The 19705-nt window shown below is 39.2% G+C and overlaps 1 protein-coding gene across 1 annotated transcript; it reads left to right on the top strand.

Moving 5' to 3' along the window:
- Positions 1 to 17209: 17209 nt before the first annotated feature.
- Positions 17210 to 19620, top strand: LOC145062139 (putative UDP-3-O-acylglucosamine N-acyltransferase 2, mitochondrial). The gene is made up of 9 exons (XM_079009773.1): positions 17210 to 17521; positions 17846 to 18053; positions 18139 to 18215; positions 18305 to 18354; positions 18449 to 18513; positions 18600 to 18722; positions 18823 to 18889; positions 19009 to 19080; positions 19404 to 19620. The coding sequence occupies exons 1-9, from the start codon at positions 17326 to 17328 to the stop codon at positions 19458 to 19460; spliced, it is 915 nt and encodes a 304-aa protein (XP_078865899.1). The 5' UTR covers positions 17210 to 17325; the 3' UTR covers positions 19461 to 19620.
- The last annotated feature ends 85 nt before the right edge of the window (positions 19621 to 19705 follow it).

Genomic DNA, 19705 nt, shown 5'->3' with positions numbered 1-19705 from the left:
ATTTTCAAAAAAATAAATATTTCGATTGAGGGGGGATGTTGAAAATGTTATTTGTCTTTATTACAATCTCATATTTATTTTAAGAAAGTTGTGAAGGGTGTATTGTGTAAGTATGTATTCTATAAGGGTGATAAGTGTATGCAGATTGTTGAAATCTCGCGGGTTGAATCTGGATCAAGTCTGGGACGGATTATATTCGTGGGTTTTATCCAAGATATAAATAGAAGAAGAGAATGTTCTGGACTTCATTAGTTGATAAGGAAAAAGATCAGATCAAGGGTTTCTCTCATTCGTATCTCGTTCTTATCTCTCGAGGGTTCTGAGTGATTAGCTGGTGTAATCAGTTCTCTTTTATTTTTTTGTTGATTAGAAGTAGATTAGATTGAGTGACGATCTGAGTGATTTTGTAGTGAGTTTTGATTTGTAAGTAAATTGAAAACCACCTGTTTCTTGATCCTAAAATGATATGAGAAATGGTGATGTTGGGAAATTTGTCTTGTGAGTTTTTTAACACCTAGCACGAGGCAGAAGCCCCGGAGTACTCGACGACTCCGAGAAGAAGAGATTTTTGGCTCGGGAACGCTACTCTAAGCAAAGCCCAATTTTCTATAAAACATGCTGTAAGTGAGCTACGTCTACGCTATTTTTAATATAGCTTTTATTTAATTATAGTAACATTATTAGGAACTTATAATAAGTACTTGGGCTATTATTATGGGTTATATAAGTACTATTTAACGCTTATATAATAGCAATAATAGCTAGACTATTAATTAGTCTCGGCGAAAAATAGACTAAACTCTAGTGGTAATAATACTAGGTTTCGTCGAAGGAAATTATTTTTAAGAAGCAAAGCGCTGTCTGAGTTTGGAATCACCACATTTTCAAGTGAGTGCATGGTCCCTTTCATCTTTCACATAGATATGAAGTATTTAGTATAAATTACGTGCTATGTGTGCATATTGTCTGAATACTTGCTGTTTATGCTGGGTGAAATATTTTTATACACGTTTTAAATGATTTAAACTGTATATGTATTTTATATCTACAAAACGTGTTGGGTAAAACATGGGTAGATGTAATATTTGTTGTGTGACCAAATAAAATAATAAGAGGCCTCGATATAGATGTTATTGATGATCCAGTCATCTAGCGGAGTATAGATGACGACCACAGACTATTCTAGACAGTCCAGTGGAATGCTAGCAGGCTCGCAACCTGTAGGTGTTTATTTGAACTGTGTGCTCACCAGCAGTACTTCATCCCCCACATGGTTGCCTTATTTGACATGAATTGCTAAGGAATCCCCAAAGCATGTGTTGTCACCCCGATGAAAGTCCTTAGACTAGGTCCCTTGTGTTAGATGTTTTAGGGACGTAAAGTGAAGATAATGGGAACGGGTAATCGGGTTTTTTTAGTTTGATAAAGTTAATAAACTTATCTATTGTGGATTGAAAACCCTATGTACTCACCAGGTTTCCCAACCTGACCCACTCAGTTTATTTATATCACAGATGTTGATATGAAGTCACATTCCATTGAGAGATTAAGGAGATATAAATCACTAGTGATAATGAATGTAAGTTCTGTTTATGCTTATGTTTATGTATTGACGATGACATCCCAAATGTTTTAAAATGAATAAAAATACTTTTCTTCGGAAATGCTTTGATAACGTATTTATCATGTTTTACTAGGAACAAATTTCGCAACATTTTTATTAAAAGAGGTACTCTGATTTTTATAAAGCATAAACAAAAAAATCGGTCTTTTCTAGCCGTGAAAATAGGGATGTCACAATATTCCTTATGTAATTGACCTGAAAGCAGCATGGTCCATTTAAGTTGCATTCCACCGGAACAATTTGAAAGGATGGACTTTTGAGAAAAGGTTATTTATGATTTATTAATATATTATAAGTTCTAATATATTAATATGAAATCATATTATTTAATTAGTATTGATCAAAAATTAATTTGGATTTAATTTAGTGATCAAAAGAGACAAAGTAAATGTACAGTGATTGATTTGGTAAATCAATGATTCTTATAGTGTGGGCCTATGGTTATTTAGGATAGGCTAAACCAATATGGTAGTCCATAGATAGTCCATGGAGGTTTAACTCATGGATCCTAAGTAATATGAAAGTTCATGGTGCATTAGGGTTTTGTCACACTATGAAAGAAGCCCCATAGCTCCTAAAATTAGCACTAGTTGTTCTAGGAGATCATAAGAGCCGATTTTGTGTGCAATTCACTCTTTCTCAAGTCCTCCATTGTTAGTGGTGTTTTGTGAAGCATTTGAGGCATCACATTTGGGATGCTAGGCTCATAAAGGTCCAAGTTAACAAGCTACAAGAAGAGGTAAGTCATCTAATTAGTTTTTGTTATTCAAGTACCCATGCTTTGTATGCTAGTTAGGATAATGCTTTGGAAAATCAAATTGCATCTATAATTAGAGAAAACATAGATCCAAAGCATTTAGGGTTGAATGTGCACCATAAGGTTTTTAGAGTGCTCAAAACCCATCATATTTCTCCCATACACTACCACATATTTAGGTGCCCGACCTACCATGTCGGTCCTTACAACCGATAAGGGGGTCTGTCCCAACCCTCCTACCAATATCACATAATATCATAGCATACTAGCACATAACTCATAACAGAAAGTGGCATACCTGAAAATTATCACAAAGACAATCATCTTAACTATAATTAACTACTAGTGGGTCGGCATTGGTGCCTTCAACCCACTTCTACTGGAAGGTAACTTACCTTGATAACTGGGAAATGGATGCAAAGGCTCCTGCTCTGAAATCGACCCCTCTCAGAATCCTACACATAAACATTTCCTTTAATTACCCTTTTCATACTCATAACCCCTTAAGGTTCAAGTTGGCCAAAGTCAAAGTCAAAGTCAACACCTTGGTCAAAGTCAACATATGGTCAAAGTCAACATTTGGTTGACTCAACTTGCCGAGTTGGTCCATCAACTCGTCGAGTTCCATGATTCATCAAACCTTGCACTCGAGATCCAACTCATCGTATTCTTTCACAACTCGACGAGTTCCTCCTATCCATGGTATCGAGACTTTCCCATTCTACTCATCGATTCATCCTTAGACTCGTCGACTTTTCCCTTTTACAGAATCGGGACATTTCATCCCAATTAGTCGAGTTCCTCTACTGAAAAGGTCCTTTTAAGGGTAAAGTTTCCAACTTTACCCGTTAATATCTTCCTTTAATGGGTTTAGCTCAAACCCTAATCCTTTAAGACATAGATCTTAGTCCAAAAGCCATAATACTCCAAACCAAAGCATGAAAACTAAGATCTAGGCCCTAGACACCAAATGAACACGTAAAGTTTCAGACTTTCCCTCCATGCATGGCCTTTTGGGGATTAAAAGGCCAAAATGATACCTTAAAGCTTGCATGGGGCTTCCATGGCCATAAAGTTTGCACCTTTATGCCATGGAACCCCTTCTAGACCCCAGATCTGAAAGGTCAATCACTTGGGACGTCCATTTCCCAAGGACCAAGCTACTTGGACTGAAAACTCAACAAAAGTGGAGATGAAGAGATCTAAACACACAATAGACAAGTTAGGAGCTTTTTACCTCTATTGAACCAAAAATGTAGCTTAACTTCTGGATCTACTCTCTTCTTCTTGAGTCCTCTAGCTTCCTCTTCTTCCACAAGCTTCAAAATCATTAGTTTTCTCTCAAAAAGGTCTCACAAGCTCACACAAGGATTTAGGGTTTCGTGGCTAGGGTTTTGGGACTTGCATGCTGTAAATGAGGCAAGCCTTTAGGGATTAATATGTTTAAATAGGGTGCAAAACCCTGAAATTAGGGTTTCACTCAGCCAGCCCTACTCTTCGAGTTGGGGCTCCCAACTCGTCGAGTAGGTCTGTTAACCCGCGTCCCAAAAATAACTTATACTCGACGAGTGTGGGGACTCCATCTCGTCGAGTTCTCTTATAAAAGTGAATAAACTTTATTTAAAATATGTACCAGGAACCGGGTATTACAAATCTCCCCCACTTATTTTAGACTTCGTCCTCGAAGTCAGCTGCGTCTGGAAATAGCTTTGGGTAGTGCTCCCTCATCTCGTCATCTGGCTCCCAAGTCCATTCCGAGTCCTTGCGGTGCTGCCATTGCACATTCACTAACTCAACCCTCTTGTTCCTCATATCCTTTGTCTTCATGTCGAGAATTGCTACGGGTCGCTCGATGTAGTTCAAGCTACCGTCCACCTGAATATCCTCTAGAGGCACCACTGCGAAGTCATCTACCAATCACTTTCGCAACTGGGAGACATGGAAGGTGTTGTGGATCTGACTAAGCTCGGCTGGCAGGTCCAATCAATATGCCACCCGGCCCACCCAGGCAAATACCCTGAATGTACCAATGTACCTGGGGCCCAACTTGCCCCATTTCCTAAACCAGATGACACCTTTCCAATGTGACACCTTCAAAAGGACCATATCTCCCACCTAGAACTCCAGGTCTGAACGGTGCTTGTCGGCATAACTTTTTTGCCAAATTTGAGCAGTTTGAAGCCTACTTCGAACCTGATGGATCCTTTCTGTTGTCTTGAGTACCACTTCGGTACTCCCCATGACCCTCTATCCAACCTCACCCCAACATATCAGGGTTCTGCACTTCCTCCCATATAACATCTTAAAGGGAGGACAGTCAATGCTAGTGTCGTAGCTATTATTACAGGAGAACTCTGCCAAGGGAAGGTAGGTATCCCAGCTACCACCAAAGTCTAAAACGCATGCTCGCAGCATATCCTCCAAGGTCGGTATGGTCTGCTTACTCTAACCATCCGTTTACAGGTGAAAAGCAGTGCTAAAGTGCAGACGAGTACCCAACTCGTTGTGAAATTTCTTCCAGAATATGGATGTAAACCGTACATCTCGGTCAGAAATCATGGAGACTGGCACTCTGTGTCGAGCTACTACCTCTCTAATGTAGATGTTAGCCAGCTTCTCGTATGAGATCGTCTCCTGGATCGGGATGAAATGGACACTCTTGGTCAACCGATCCACGATGACCTAAATCAAGTCCACTCCCCGTGCGGTCTTGGAAAGCTTTGTGATAAAATCCATAGTAATATCCTCCCATTTCCACACTGGGATATCCAACGAATGTGTCTTGCCATGTGGCCTCTGGTGCTCGGCCTTGACCTTACTACAGGTCAAGCACCGCTCCACGTACAAAGCTATGTCCCGCTTCATGCAGGGCCACCAATAATCAAGGCAAAGATCCATGTACATCTTCGTCTCCCCATAATGGATTGAGAACCTTGAATTGTGGGCCTCATCCATCAGAACCCAGTGCACCCCGCCCTAGTAAGGAACCCAGAACCTATGATGCAGGGTCAGCAGCCCATAATTGTCATAATCGAACGAGGCCACCTGGCCTGTGATCCGCTCACACTTCTGGCACTCCTCTTTCATTCCCTCGACATGCGCCTCATGGATCTACTCCAAAAGTGGAGTCACCACTGTCATCCTCAAGCAGATGTCTTTGATCGGGGCTGCCTTGCGGCTAAGTGTATCAACCACAACATTGGCCTTCCCCGGGTGGTAAAGGATCTTACAGTCGTAATCGTTCACCACATCTAACCATCGCTGTTGCCTCATGTTCATATTCGGATGATCCATGAGGTACCTCAAGCTCTTGTGATCTATGTAAATGATACAACGAACCCCATAGAGGTAATGCCACCAAATCTTGAGGGCAAAATCAACCTCCCCCAACTCCAGGTCGTGTGTCGGGTAGTTCGCCTCGTGAGGCTTTAGCTGCCTCGAGGCGTAGGCAATGACATGCCCCCTCTGCATCAATACTGCGCCTAAGCGTGAGATGGACGCGTTGCAGTATACTACAAAGTCCTCCACGCCCTCTGGCAGGGTTAAGATCGACGCTACATACAATCTCTTTCTCAAAGTCTCAAACGTTGCCTGTTGCTCAGGCCCCCAACAAAATACAACAGCCTTCTTCGCTAGTCGGTTCAGTGGTACCGCTATCTTGGAGAAATCTTGTATGAATCTCCGATAATAGTCTGCTAAACCGAGGAAACTCCAAATCTCAAATGGAGACTTCAGAATCTCCCATCTATTCATGGCCTCCACCTTGGCTGGGTTGACCGAAATACCGTTCTGGTTGACAAGGTGCCCCAGAAACTGCACCTCGCACAACCAGAACTCACACTTGGATAACTTGGCATACAAGATCTCCCTCCTCATGGTATCCAACACCTCTCACAAGTTCTCCTCGTGCTGCTCTTGCATCTTGGAGTAAACCAATATGTCATCAATAAAGACTATCACAAATCGATCCAACATCGGTCTGCATACACGGTTCATGAGGTCCATGAACGCGAAAGGAGCATTGGTGAGCCCAAAGGGCATCACAACGAACTCATAGTTGCCATAGCGAGTCCGAAAGGCAGTCTTCTATATATCCTCATCTCTGACTCGTATTTGGTGATAACATGAACGCAAATCTATCTTGGAAAACCAAGATACCCCATGTAGTTAGTCGAAGAGATCATCAATCCTCAGAAGTGGGTAACGGTTCTTCACTGTTACCTTGTTCAGCTCCCAATAATCTATACACATCCGATGTGACCCGTCCTTTTTCTTCACAAACAGGATCGGGGCTCCCCTAGGTGAACTGCTCAATCTAATGAATCCCTTGTCTAACAGCTCCTGCAACTGTGTAGACAACTCATGCATCTCGGGCAGAGCCAACCGATACGGTGCCTTGGTTATCGGAGCCGTACCGAGAACTAAGTTGATCTTGAACTCCACTTGTCTCTCCAGAGGTATCCCAAGCAACTCCTCTAGAAATACGTCCGGGTACTCTCGCACAACTGGGAAATCACTCATGGTCGCCTTACCCGCCTCCTAGGTATTTATAGCGTAGGCGACATACCCTACGCAACCCAGCTAGAGGTAGCATCTAGCCCTCATTGCCAAACACAAAGCTGGTCTACGTTGTGGCCTCTCGCCCTGAATCACTAACTCTCCCCCACTTAGGGTCCTAACACGTACCAACTGTTGCGCGTAGTCGATCACCGCCCCATTAGGGCTCAACTAATCCATGCCTATGATAACCTTGTTCCCACACAAAGGAATGGGAACCAAATCCATGAGGTAACGCTCTTCATACATCCTCAGAACACAGTCACTGTAGACCTCCGATGCCTGGACAGATCGGTCGTTCGCAATCTCGACCTCTAAAGGACAATCCAAGATACTCGAAGACTCAGCAAACCTCTTGCTGACTGCAAGAGATACAAATGATCGGGTAGCTCCCGAGTCAAATAACACCTTTACTGGGATGCCATTCACATAGAACGATCCTAAACAAAACACATAAAACATATATCATAACCGACATGTAATAAAAGTTAGGGAGAAGAAACATACCTGTCACCACATCTGGTGCGGCACGAGCCTCCTTGGCGGTCAACTGGAAGGCTCGACTCCTCACCACTAGAGCATCTATCTTGCCCTATCGGCCATCTATGATCTGTAGGGTCACTGGAGCTGGGGCCGCCACTAGCGCTCCTGATGTCAGTTTAGGGCTGTTAGCCTTTTAATGGCCCCTCATATTGCAATGAAAGCAAATCATGTCTGATGTCTGAATAGACGGAGTAGGGGTTGTATAATCCTTGCTAAAGTGCCCAGTCTTGCTGCACTTGTAGCTGCCCAATCCCCCAGCCGTGCACACTCCCTCATATGGCCTGTCGCATTTCTTATAGCGGATCCATCCTTGCTGTCCCTTCGACTTTGAGTTGAATCCCTTAGGTTTCTTCCCAGAAACCTTAGTCGTCTCCCTAGTCTTCGCCTTTCCTCTTCCTGAGGTGCTCTATGTCAATCTCCATCTCCCTCGCCCTGACTATCATGTCCTCTAAGGTCAGACATGCCGAGTAGCTGACATGTTTCCGGATGTCAGCTCTCAACATGTCGTGGTACCGAGTCTTCCTCATCTCCTCATCCCCTGCGTACTGAGGCACCAGTAAGGCCCTCTCTCTGAACTTGGCGGTAATATCTGCCACTGACTCGGTCTTCTACCTCATATCAAGAAACTCCCTGGCCAGCTGCTGAAGCTCCACAGCCGACACAAACTCAGCCTTAAACCTGGTCACATAGTTCGGCCAGGTCATAGCCTCAATGGCTGGGGATCCCAACGAATCACTGAATGCCTCCCACCAGTCCCTACTTATGTCTCTCAAACATCCCGCAGAATACCGGACCTTCAACCCCTTAGGGCAGAAGCTCATCAACCGTGCAGACTCAATGTATGCGATCCATCTCTTGGTCATAATAGGGTCCTTCATTCCGTGAAAGTCTGGCGCACCACATCCCCTAAAGTCCTTGAAGGAGAGTGTGTGTTACCCCGACTGGCTAGATACCATATCACTTCGGAATGCCCTGAGGCGATCCTCTGTCAACTCAATGATCCCTTCCTTGATCGACCCGAAAAACATCGGGGTCGCCTCAAGGATGCCTCTCGTAATCTCAAATGTGATGAACTCGCATAATCCATCTTCAACCAGCTTGGAACCCGCACCCGAACCTGAACTAAACCTAAACCTGATCTAGATCCAGACCCTGAACCTCCTACTTCGTGACGCGTCACCACCATTCTTCTACAAAACACATAATCGTCAGAGTTATACATAATCTCGAGAGGTCGCACACTCTGCAAGTTCCCTGGTTCTATCTCAGCCCTCCTCAACTCGAGTATGGATCCTCTGCTTTCAATAGTACGAGCCCATACTACCTTCCACATCTATTCATACTTTCCTCAAGAACTGCCTTGACTTCACCAAGTCCCTTTCAGTACTACTTCTCACTGTGTTAATCTCATCCCAGGCTTACCTTAGGGTAATCTCCGACCCACTCTCCACCATCAGCTACATAAGGAGTCCTTATTATCTTCCCCTAACTAGCTCACAAATACTATTACATATTACTAAGACCAGATAATTCTTCGAATGAAATACCATGCCCTACAACGGTTGGACTCAAACAAGAGCTGCAAAATAGGGCTAGACCTAAGCTTCTAAAATTATTTAGTCCTCATAATATGTAACTTAACATATTCATTTACTAGTTTGTTAAAGATAACTAGGATTCCTAAAGCACAAAACAAGTAGCATTCGGGCATTGAGTAACCTAAACCAAGCATATCCTATCCAGACTATCATATCGCTGACTAGTCAGTACTATCATGCAGTTCGCAAATCACATACAACAGGCACATAAGGCATCTTCCTAGATCCTTAGCCCTAATCTAGCATGAAGTTATCATATAATAGGCATATAATGCATCCATCCTAGATCCTTAGTCCCAATCTATCATGCAGTTCTCATAATCATATCATATATCATAGCAACATGTATGGGTATCTTGGGGAAAACTTACTTGAGCTCGACCGATTGCACGCATCACACACCTTGTTCTTTCTCAAAACTCTTTATTTTAATTTTTAGAAAAATTATTTTCTTTTAAGAATCTTTCAAACCATCGATTTGAGTCCAGACACCCCGGAAGGTGTGTCCGAATCCCTCAAACCAAGGCTCTGATATCAACTTGTAACATCCCAAAATCCATGACCAAAAATTTTATTTTTAATTTAATAATTCATAAGACAGATTATTGAAAGCATCATTGTTTTATCTCATATCATATAAACCATAAATCATATGTATCAATTTTCAAACAAATCATAATAATTTCAGAGTACAAATCCCAAGAACATCATAGTGCGGAAGATAGTGGTGTGATGCGTTGTACTTATGTCGGCTCCTTTCCTTTCGAAGAAGAAGTACCTGAAACCAAAACTAAAAACCGTAAGCACAAAGCTAAGTGAGTTCCCCCATTATACCACATACCATATAATAAATATATTGTCAGGTATATCTAGGTGCCCAACCTACCATGTTTAGCATATCTGTGTGCTCAACCTACCCTTATTAGACATAATGGGGGTGCATGAACTACCCCTATCAAGCATATCTGGGTGCTCGACCTACCCTGCCAGGCATATCTGGGTGCCCGACCTACCCTCCGGTCTATTTCAACCAATTACGGGGACTATTTCACCCCTACCACTACCACATAATAATATAGCATAACATATTTCCAAGCATATCTAGGTGCTTGACCTACCTTTTCGGTCCTTACGACCAATAACGGGGTCCATCCCACCCCTCCTACCTCTATCACATAATATCATAGCATACTAGCACATAACTCATAAGAAATAGTGGCATACCAGAAAATTATCACAAAGACAATCATCTTAACTATAATCAACTACTAGTCAGTCGACATTGGTGCCTTCGACCCACTTCTACTAGAAGGTAACTCGCCTCGATAACTGGGAAATGGCTGCAAATGCTCCTGCTCTAAAATCGACCCCTCTCAGACTCCTACACATAAACATTTCCTGTAATTACCCTTTTCATACTCATAACCCCTTTAAGGGTCAAGTTGGTTAAAGTCAAAGTCAAACTCAACACCCTGGTCAAAGTCAACATCTGGTAAATCAGCTCACCTAGTTGGTCCATCAACTCGTCGAGTTTAATGATTCATCAAACCTTGCACTTGCGATCCAACTCGTCGGGTTCTTTCACAACTCGATGAGTTCCTCCTATCCATGGTATCAGGACTTTCCCATTCTACCCGTCGAGTCATCCTTAGACTCGTCGAGTTTTCCTTTTTACAGAATCGGGACATTTCATCCCAACTCGTCGAGTTCCTCAAGGACTCGACAAGTTCTTTAGTATGTTTGGCCTTCTTAATAGAATAAGCTCTTATCCATCAGATATGGACTCCATACTTCTTCCACACATTGAAAAGGTCCTTTTAAGGGTAAAGTTTCCAAATTTACCTGTTAATATCTTCCTTTAATGGGTTTAGCTCAAACCCTAATCCTTTAAGACATATATCTTAGTCCAAAAGCCATAATACTCCAAACCAAAGCATGAAAACAGAGATCTAGGCCCTAGACACCAAATGAACACTTAAAGTTTCAGACTTTCCCTCAATACATGGCCTTTTGGGGATATAAAGGCCAAAATGATACCTTAAAGCTTGCATGGGGCTTCCATGGCCATAAAGTTTGCACCTTTATGCCATGGAACCCTTTGTAGACCCCAGATCTGAAAGGTAAATCACTTGGGACATCCATTTCCCAAGAACCAATTGGACCGAAAACTCAACAAAAGTGGAGATGAAGAGAACTAAACACACAACAGACAAGTTAGGAGCTTTTTACCTCTATTGAACTAGAAATGGAGCTTAACTTCTGGATCTAGTCTCTTCTTCTTGAGTCCTCTAGCTTCCTCTTCTTCCACAAGCTTCAAAATCATAATTTTGCTCTAAAAAAGGTGTCAAAAGCTCACACAAGGATCTAGGGTTTCGTGGCTAGAGTTTTAGGATTTGCGGGCTGTAAATGAGGCCAGGCTTTAGGGAAATAATATGTTTAAATAGGGTGCAAAAGCCTGAAATTAGGGTTTCACTCTGCCAACCCTACTCGTCGAATTGGGGCTTCTAACTCGTCGATTAGGTCAATTAATCCTCGTCCCAAAAATAACTCCTACTCGACGAGTTTGGGGACTCCAACTCGTCGAGTTCTCTTATAAAAGTGAAATTTTTTTATTTAAAATACATCACGGGAACCGGGCGTTACAATTCAAAAGGGTCCACCATATTGAGAATTGGTGCTTTGACACCACCCACATTGCCTAACGTTTCTTCTGAGCTTTGGCATGACAATCATTGAGAAATTCAATCTATCCATGCATTAGAAATGTAACTCATGCCTCCTACTCCCCCTTACATCTCCACCACCAAAACGTTTCCATCATGATTTTTTTCCAATATAGACCATCGCAACTTCACTGCCTCCCATTAATGATTTTGATTATGGTATTAAATGACTTCGATGATCCCTAACCTCCACCACAAATTTGAGGCATGGTAGATATGAAGCATGATATCATCATCGTCAAATAAATGAATAGCTCATCGGTGTTGTCTCTACAAGTGGGTCACAAATGTTATCCTCCAAAAACGATTTGGTCAACGATACTTTCGTTTACATCATCTCTCGTGTTGATGCTATATATACATACATACATAAATACATACATACATACATACATACATACATACATACATACACACACATACATACATACATACATACATACATACATACATACATACATACATACATACATACATACATACATGCATGTATGTTGGGTTTTTACTCAAAAATAGTCTAATTATAGTGAAAATTTTGATGTAATTAGCAACGAAAACATTTTTAGATTTGAATAAAGTAAAACTATTTTGCCCACCAATGATCATTATGCAAAGCTTAGAAAGATTAAAACAACTATAGAAAAGTAAATATTCAATTAATCTTTGAAGTCTTTGGTTCCTTTCGGCAATTAGGAAGTTGATAAAGATGACAACAAGCTCTAAAATAGAAGCTCTCTAGAGATATCCACTAACAATTTTCCAACTTGATATGGATCATAGTCCTCTTCTTGTAATAATAAGAATCTCTTAAGATTTAAGTTAAAACCCAAGTAATTACTTAAAGAGAGATGAAAGTATCATCATCATGATCATTTAACTTAGTCTTATACAATTAATATGTAGCACCTGGTTCTTGGTACGTATTCTTTTATTAATATTTTTGCATTTTGGCCTTGGACTCGGCAAGTTGAAAGACCAACTCGCCGAGTAGAAGCGAGATGAGACGCGGGGTTTAAGCAGTGGACTCGACGAGTCGGGTCCCAAACTCGGCAAGTAGGCCCTGTTTGGACAAAAACCCTAACCCGAGGGTTTGCACCCTATTTAAACACCTTAACTCGGCCTCCTTCGTCCCATTTGCTCCCAGAAGACCCCTATAGCAAACCCTAGCCGTCATTGAAGCAATCTAAGACATTTGGAGTGACTTTGGTGCTTTTGTGATCCAAGGAGGGAAGGAAAAGCTTGAAGGAACAAGAGGAGGCTAAAGGAATCCGAGCTTGTGCACCATTTTTAGCTCATTGAAGGTAAAAAGTCTGTACCTTGATCTTCCATTTGATAGATCCCATTTTGTGAAGTTTTAGGGCTTTTCTAAGCCATTTTGGTCACCAACCATGATTCCAAGCATGGTTAGGGGTTGAAGTTTCAAATCTAGGTCATTGGAGGGGTTACAAGGCAGAAAGGAGTGGCTTTTGCACTCAAAGAAGGCCTTATGCATTGTAGGAGCCATTTTAAGGCCTTTTAGGCTCAAAAGTCCCATGCATGCACGTAAAGTTCGTAACTTTACGTGCTAGAACGGTCCTAGGAGCCTAGATCTACCTTTTGGACAAGTGTTGTACACTAGAAATCGAGAAAATGAGACTTGGACATACTCGACTCGGCGAGTCGTTCTTGGGACTCGGCGAGTCCGAGGCTTGACTCCCTTTTATGTTTAAGGTGAAGGACCCAGTTGAGTGTGGAAAGGTTTCAGGGAGGTCCCGGGGAGTGGCCCAACGTTCTGGACTAAGCCATGGTTCTGGAATTCATAGGACTCGGCGAGTGCATGAACAAACTCGGCGAGTCCAAGGCAATTTTCTTAAGATTGAAGATGAACTCGACAAGTTGTTCATACAACTCGGCGAGTCAAGGACATGACCTGTTCATCAGTTGAAGATGAACTCGACGAGTTGTTCATACAACTCGGCGAGTCTGATGAAGATTCAGTCGATGTTCAATTAGAAGGAAAACTCGTCGAGTCATCACCTAACTTGACGAGTAGAGACGGGTATAAGGACAAATAGAAGGATAGGGACTCCGCGAGTTAGCGAACCAACTCGGCGAGTCAGGTCAACTGGAAGTTGACTTCGACTTTACCTTTGACTTGGTCAGGGGTAAAATGGTTATTTTACCCTAAGAGCAGTTGGCAGTGTGTGACTAAGTGTTTTGTGGGAATTATAGTCGGAGGATTTTCGGAGCGGCAGCAGAAGCAGTCAGATGATTTCCCACATAGTTCAGCAGCTACTACGAGGTGAGTTGCCTTCCAGTAGCGGTGGGTCTAAGGCCACAATGATGGCCACCAGTAGGAGACGTATGTTAGATGATGGTCTTTGTGATATCATCTAGGTTAGCCATTACCTAATATCTTACGTGCTAGTATGATATGTTATATGCTAGTAGCTGTAGAGGAGATAGTCCCCGAGATCACCGGTCGACAGGGCCAAAGGGGTAGTCATGCCCAGTTATGATAGATCGAATGTGATTATGTGATACATGTTATGTGGTAGTAATAGAAGGGTGAAATAGTCCCTAGTATCCGTTTGAACGGAGCGAAGGGGAGGCCAGCACCCAGATATGCTAAGCAGTATCCGGTCGAAAGGACCGAAGGGGTAGGTCGGGCACCCAGATATGCCTAACAATATTTGTATGTTATGTGATTGTATGGTATGCGGTACAATGGGGGAACTCATTAAGCTTCGTGCTTATAGTTTACAGTTTTGTTTTCAGGTACCTCTTCATCAAAGGGGAAGGAGTTGGCGTGGTAGCAGCACATCATACACGCACATTGTTTTCCGCACCATGAGTTATTCTGGGATTTTGTACTCTGACATTATGGTTGTTTTTATGCTTTGGTTTTCAGACACGAAATATTCTTATGAAATGATATGATCAAACGATGTTTATTCACAAATGTTTTCCAAAGTATGGATTTAAAAATGAAATCTTTAGACGTGATAATTGGGTCGTTACATATACATGGAGAGGAAGAATAACTAGTTCTCATAACTAGTCTTTAAAACTTGACTTTCAAATTGAAAGAGAAAATGCTTATAGTATCTCGACGATTCCCTAGGGATCATGCGTTGTCAAAATCGAGGATCATTGGTTGCAAAATCGAAGGCGTTGTTTCACACAGTTTATGTATCTCTACTCTTATTCTTTCCATTTCTTTAAGCAATGTCATGTCGTCCTTCTGTTGTTGATTCAATTGTTTCTTTACCGTCTTCACCATGGAGAAGAGTTCGTTGTTAAAGATCATAACAGGAATCCTGGAATTCCAGGGATACTGGATTCCCATCGCTGATGACTGGATATGTGTTCTTTTTAGAGGTATACAGAGTTTTCCTCTGACCGGGAGGTACATTTGGAGGTGGTGGAAGATTCTTTGAGGAAATGGGAGAAATAGAGCAAGAAGATTTGTGTAGACATGGTTTTCGAGAATTATGAACACCATCTCCCCACGGCGGGCACCAAATTGTTTTGGTAAAAAATCAACCAAATGAAAATAAACCAAATTGTATGAGAGGCTGTGGTGTTGTGATTAATATAAGTATCAGATTAAGATCGAAGTGACACAAGTGGTTTACAAGAAAAGCCCTTGATCCTTAATTGGATCTCTAAAATAAAACCTTAGGAGGTGATAATGATCACCTGCCTTGTTTGATTTTATTGACTGAAGAATAAATTACATAAAAAATGATGAAGTAACAAGTATAAGCGTTTCAGTAGCTCAAGGTGTCTAAGGTGACAGCTCAATCTGTCGTTGTATGTATGTTACAAGTATATATATATATATATATATATATATATATATATATATATATAGTATAGGTTATGTAACTAAAGGTCTGATATTTATGGGATCCTGATGAACTAGTATTTGCAACGTGTATTAACTTGGTATTCCCAAATTTTAAGCATGGCTGAAGTGATTTTTCTTTGTGAATGAGTCTTATGTTGACCATTTCTTCACATGTGAGAAATAAACAAGAAATATAGCCGTTAAACTCGTTAGGAAATAATAATGACGGTGTTCAAGATCCTGATGTATGTTCGAGATCCTGAGACTCCTTTAAGATCTGGGATCATGGATAGGTTTTAAGATCTTGACCCCTATCAATGAATAATGTTAATAATACATATAAATACATTTAAATAAAGAAAGAATATTAAAGATATTTTTAAGGGTGAAGATAGAGGGAATGGTGATGCTTTAAACGTTGAAATCATGAATGTGTATATGGTCATTTCACATTTGTTATTATTGTTTTCAGTTCATATATTAACACTTAACGATTTAAAAGAAGCTGCATATTGGTAAAATTGTTTATTAACAGGTAGAAAGATTCATCACTTTGTATATAAAATTGTTTAGTGTAAAATATTTGTTTTCAAATCTAATAGATCCACTACAAACATCTACATAGATAGTCATATCAAAATTCAAAAGTATTAATTACAATATCATGTTTAATAAAAAGTAATATGACATATTTTACTTTATCACATTACAACTGTTATGTTTTCAAAAAACCACATGAATAAAGTAATGAAAAAGGGCTACATACATGTTTGATAATTTAAATATTTACACACAACACATACACACATAGCACACGCCCACCCACTAATACATGTGGTAGCATACCCAATCATAATCTTCATTTGATCCTAGTCGTAAACCCAAACTCGATTCAAGAATATATATATATATATATATATATATATATATATATATATATATATATATATATATATATATATATATATATATATATGTCCACTTACGAATTGAGAATGAAAAAAAAATGAAAGTTTAATGATAATATTGATAGTCGATGATGCAAATTAATATTTATATACAATTTTACAAATAGACAACTTCTTTTTAAGTTGTTAAGTGTTAAAATTATGAATTAAAAACTATAATAACAAATGTGAAATGACCATTTATAAAGTAAGTACTTAAAGCATCATCATCATTTCTACTTTTATCTTTAAAAAATATCTTTAATATATTTTTTGTCATTTAAACGTATTTATATATATTATTAACATTATTAATAATACCGAATTTAAAAAATAGTATACTTATTTATATTTTTAATAATAATAATAATAATAATAATAATAATAAGGTTTTTATTTGCAAAGAAGTCCTAATAATATTTTTATTTGTAGAAAAATCATAATATTTTTGGTCAATTACACAAAGTATCAAATTAATTTTTTATAGGTTCCAACCGATAAAATAGGTCAAAATGTAAATTTTTATCGACTTTTAAAAGTTTTTTTGTAAACAAAAATTAATTTATGCCTAAAATATAAACTGAACCAAAATTATAAGTCTAAAAACTTCATTACCCTATTATTCTTTTTCCAAAAATTAGTTGCACAGTCGTTTTAGAACATTGACGTAGGAATTAGGATAATTGGACTATTGCTAGTATTCAAGATCGCTTCTATACGTGATCAATTCCATCTTTCTGGTACATGTCATTAATGGCAATTCATATCAAGCGATTAAGCAATCTTATTAACTCCTCAAAATCCATCTTCAACCCCATTTATCAGAAGTCAAATATTCGCGTGTCGCAAGCTTCATCACCGGAGAAATTCATCTCAACTTTTGCCAGCTGCCGTAATTTTTCTTCTTTCTCTGCCGGCGTAACCGGACACATAACTTCCGGTAAGCTAAACCCAATGTTGTTTATGCAATTCACTATGAATTGCTTTGTCGTTCTTCTTTCCCACTTATCTTTGCATTTCAGCTGTTCGAGGAAATGCCTGTATGAGTAATACAGTTTTTAGCATTTGTGAATTGTGAATGTAGTATCATACGCACTAACGCATCAATGGGGTATGAATTTGTTAAACAAACATGTTATTAGGTCGCATTGCGTTATTAATCAGTTCCATAGAATTATCTTTTAGTAATTTTAGATGTTTTGATAGCCATGACAATGCACTAACTCACACTTGCATTACTTCATATGCTTAAATCCAAGATCAGAAGATGCTTTTGAAAGTGACGACCTTGAATTTTTGAAATGGCACAAAGGAGGAGGAATGTTTCACAAATCAGCAAGCATTGATCCCACTGCATCAATAGATTTTGGTGCAGTAGTCCATTCAGGCTCTCTTGTGGGTGCTAATGTTCATGTAGGATCAGGAGCTGTTATTGGGCCCAATGTCACAATTGGTGAATCCACAAAGATAGGGTATAATCAAATTTGAATTATTAATTTTACTTTTTTCTTTCTTTCTCTATAAAAATGTAGTATTAAATTCCCTTTGTTTCATTAGGTATAATGTTGCACTTGCTAATTGCACGATTGGTGATTCATGTGTCATCCATCATGGAGTCTGCATTGGTCAAGATGGTAATTAAAATCAATTTCACTGAAAAAAGTGTCAAACAATAAATTAATTTCAAAATTTTAAATATCTGTAATGAAGTCATTCTTTTCAGGTTTTGGTTTTTTCTTGGATGAGAAGGGTGCCATGGTGAAAAAGCATCAAGTTAGTAATAATCTGTGTTCATTTCCAATAATATTGTCTTCCAGTTTTCATATTTCATTTGTAATTTATTCTATTTTTTATTTTTAATTTTCAGGCCCTGAAAACTCTCATAGGGAATAATGTTGAGATTGGTGCAAATTCATGCATTGATAGAGGCAGGTGAGCTTAAAACTGTTTTCTTTCTATGAGTTGATACACTTTGAGGTTTCTAAATATACAAAATGACATATCTACCCTTTGTGCAGTTGGAGGGATACTGTGATAGGTGATCATTCAAAGATTGATAATTTAGTCCAGATTGGTCATAATGTAGTGATTGGAAAATGTTGCATGTTATGTGGGCAAGTTGGCATTGCGGGTTCTGTAACGTATGACATTTTTTTTAACGATTTATCAATTTTTTTTTTAATATTTAATAAGATTCATTTGAGTTTTTTATAAAATTTGTTACATTGTTTTCATATTTAGGATTGGCGATTATGTAACTTTAGGTGGAAGGGTTGGAGTTCGTGATCATGTCACCATAGTGTCAAAGGTAGTATTTCAGTATTTTGTTTTAAATAAAAAAAAGTTTGATTATTAATTTCATTATATATTTTTCGTAATCATTATTTAATACATTAATTATTCAAAAAAATGGAAAACATAATGCAGGTGCGTCTAGCAGCTAGTAGTTGTGTGACCAAGGATATTACTAAACCTGGTGACTATGGTGGTTTCCCCGCTGTAAGAATATTCATAACATATTCTTCAATTTTTTAATTTTTTAAATTTTTTTTGGTTTGATTAGAAAATGTTTCCTTTGATTTTTCTTATAAAGTGTTTTTCGAATAAATAAATAATGTTTAAAAAATTCTCGAGAAAATGAAAGGGAACATCGGGAAATGGAAGGAAAAAATAAATGATGGCAAATTTGTAAAAAGTTAGGGCTTAACGAGGAAAGCCTTCTTGCCTCCTTTCACTGACTTTCTTTTTGTATTAAGTCGTTCTTTCTGTATTAAATCAAAAGGAAGCAGAACGTAAGTTTTAACTTCAATTATTTAATACAGATTCCAATTCATGAATGGCGAAGACAGGTTGCTAATCGTTCGCGAACATCAAAATAGACAAAGATTTTGTTGGGTTACTATGTGAATTAGCTGATTATGTTTGCTTGGTTTTATATTGTAACATTAGTTGATATTTGTATTTGTTTGTTGGTCTTTGTAAGGAAGAAACTAATGATTTCCGTAATCTTATTTTGATCAAGATTCTAGTTGTGGGTCATATTTTATTTCATCATATCCATTTCTCATTATGTTATTGTAGCTGATTTTCGAGTTGTTTGTTAGATTTTGGACTTGAAGAGTGA

Source organism: Lactuca serriola, chromosome 7 (genome assembly GCF_051521515.1).
Source record: "Lactuca serriola cultivar US96UC23 chromosome 7, Lser_US96UC23_V15, whole genome shotgun sequence".
Classification (NCBI taxonomy): domain Eukaryota; kingdom Viridiplantae; phylum Streptophyta; class Magnoliopsida; order Asterales; family Asteraceae; genus Lactuca; species Lactuca serriola.
The sequence above is the reverse complement of the archived record's forward strand: the minus strand, read 5'-3'. Positions and strand labels throughout refer to the sequence as shown.

Coding starts and splice junctions, on each gene's coding strand:
- LOC145062139 (XM_079009773.1), top strand. CDS start 17,326: ATGTCATTAATGGCAATTCATATCAAGCGATTAAGCAATCTTATTAAC. Junction 18,890..19,008: donor ATGTCACCATAGTGTCAAAG/GTAGTATTTCAG, acceptor AACATAATGCAG/GTGCGTCTAGCAGCTAGTAG. Junction 19,081..19,403: donor ACTATGGTGGTTTCCCCGCT/GTAAGAATATTC, acceptor TATTTAATACAG/ATTCCAATTCATGAATGGCG.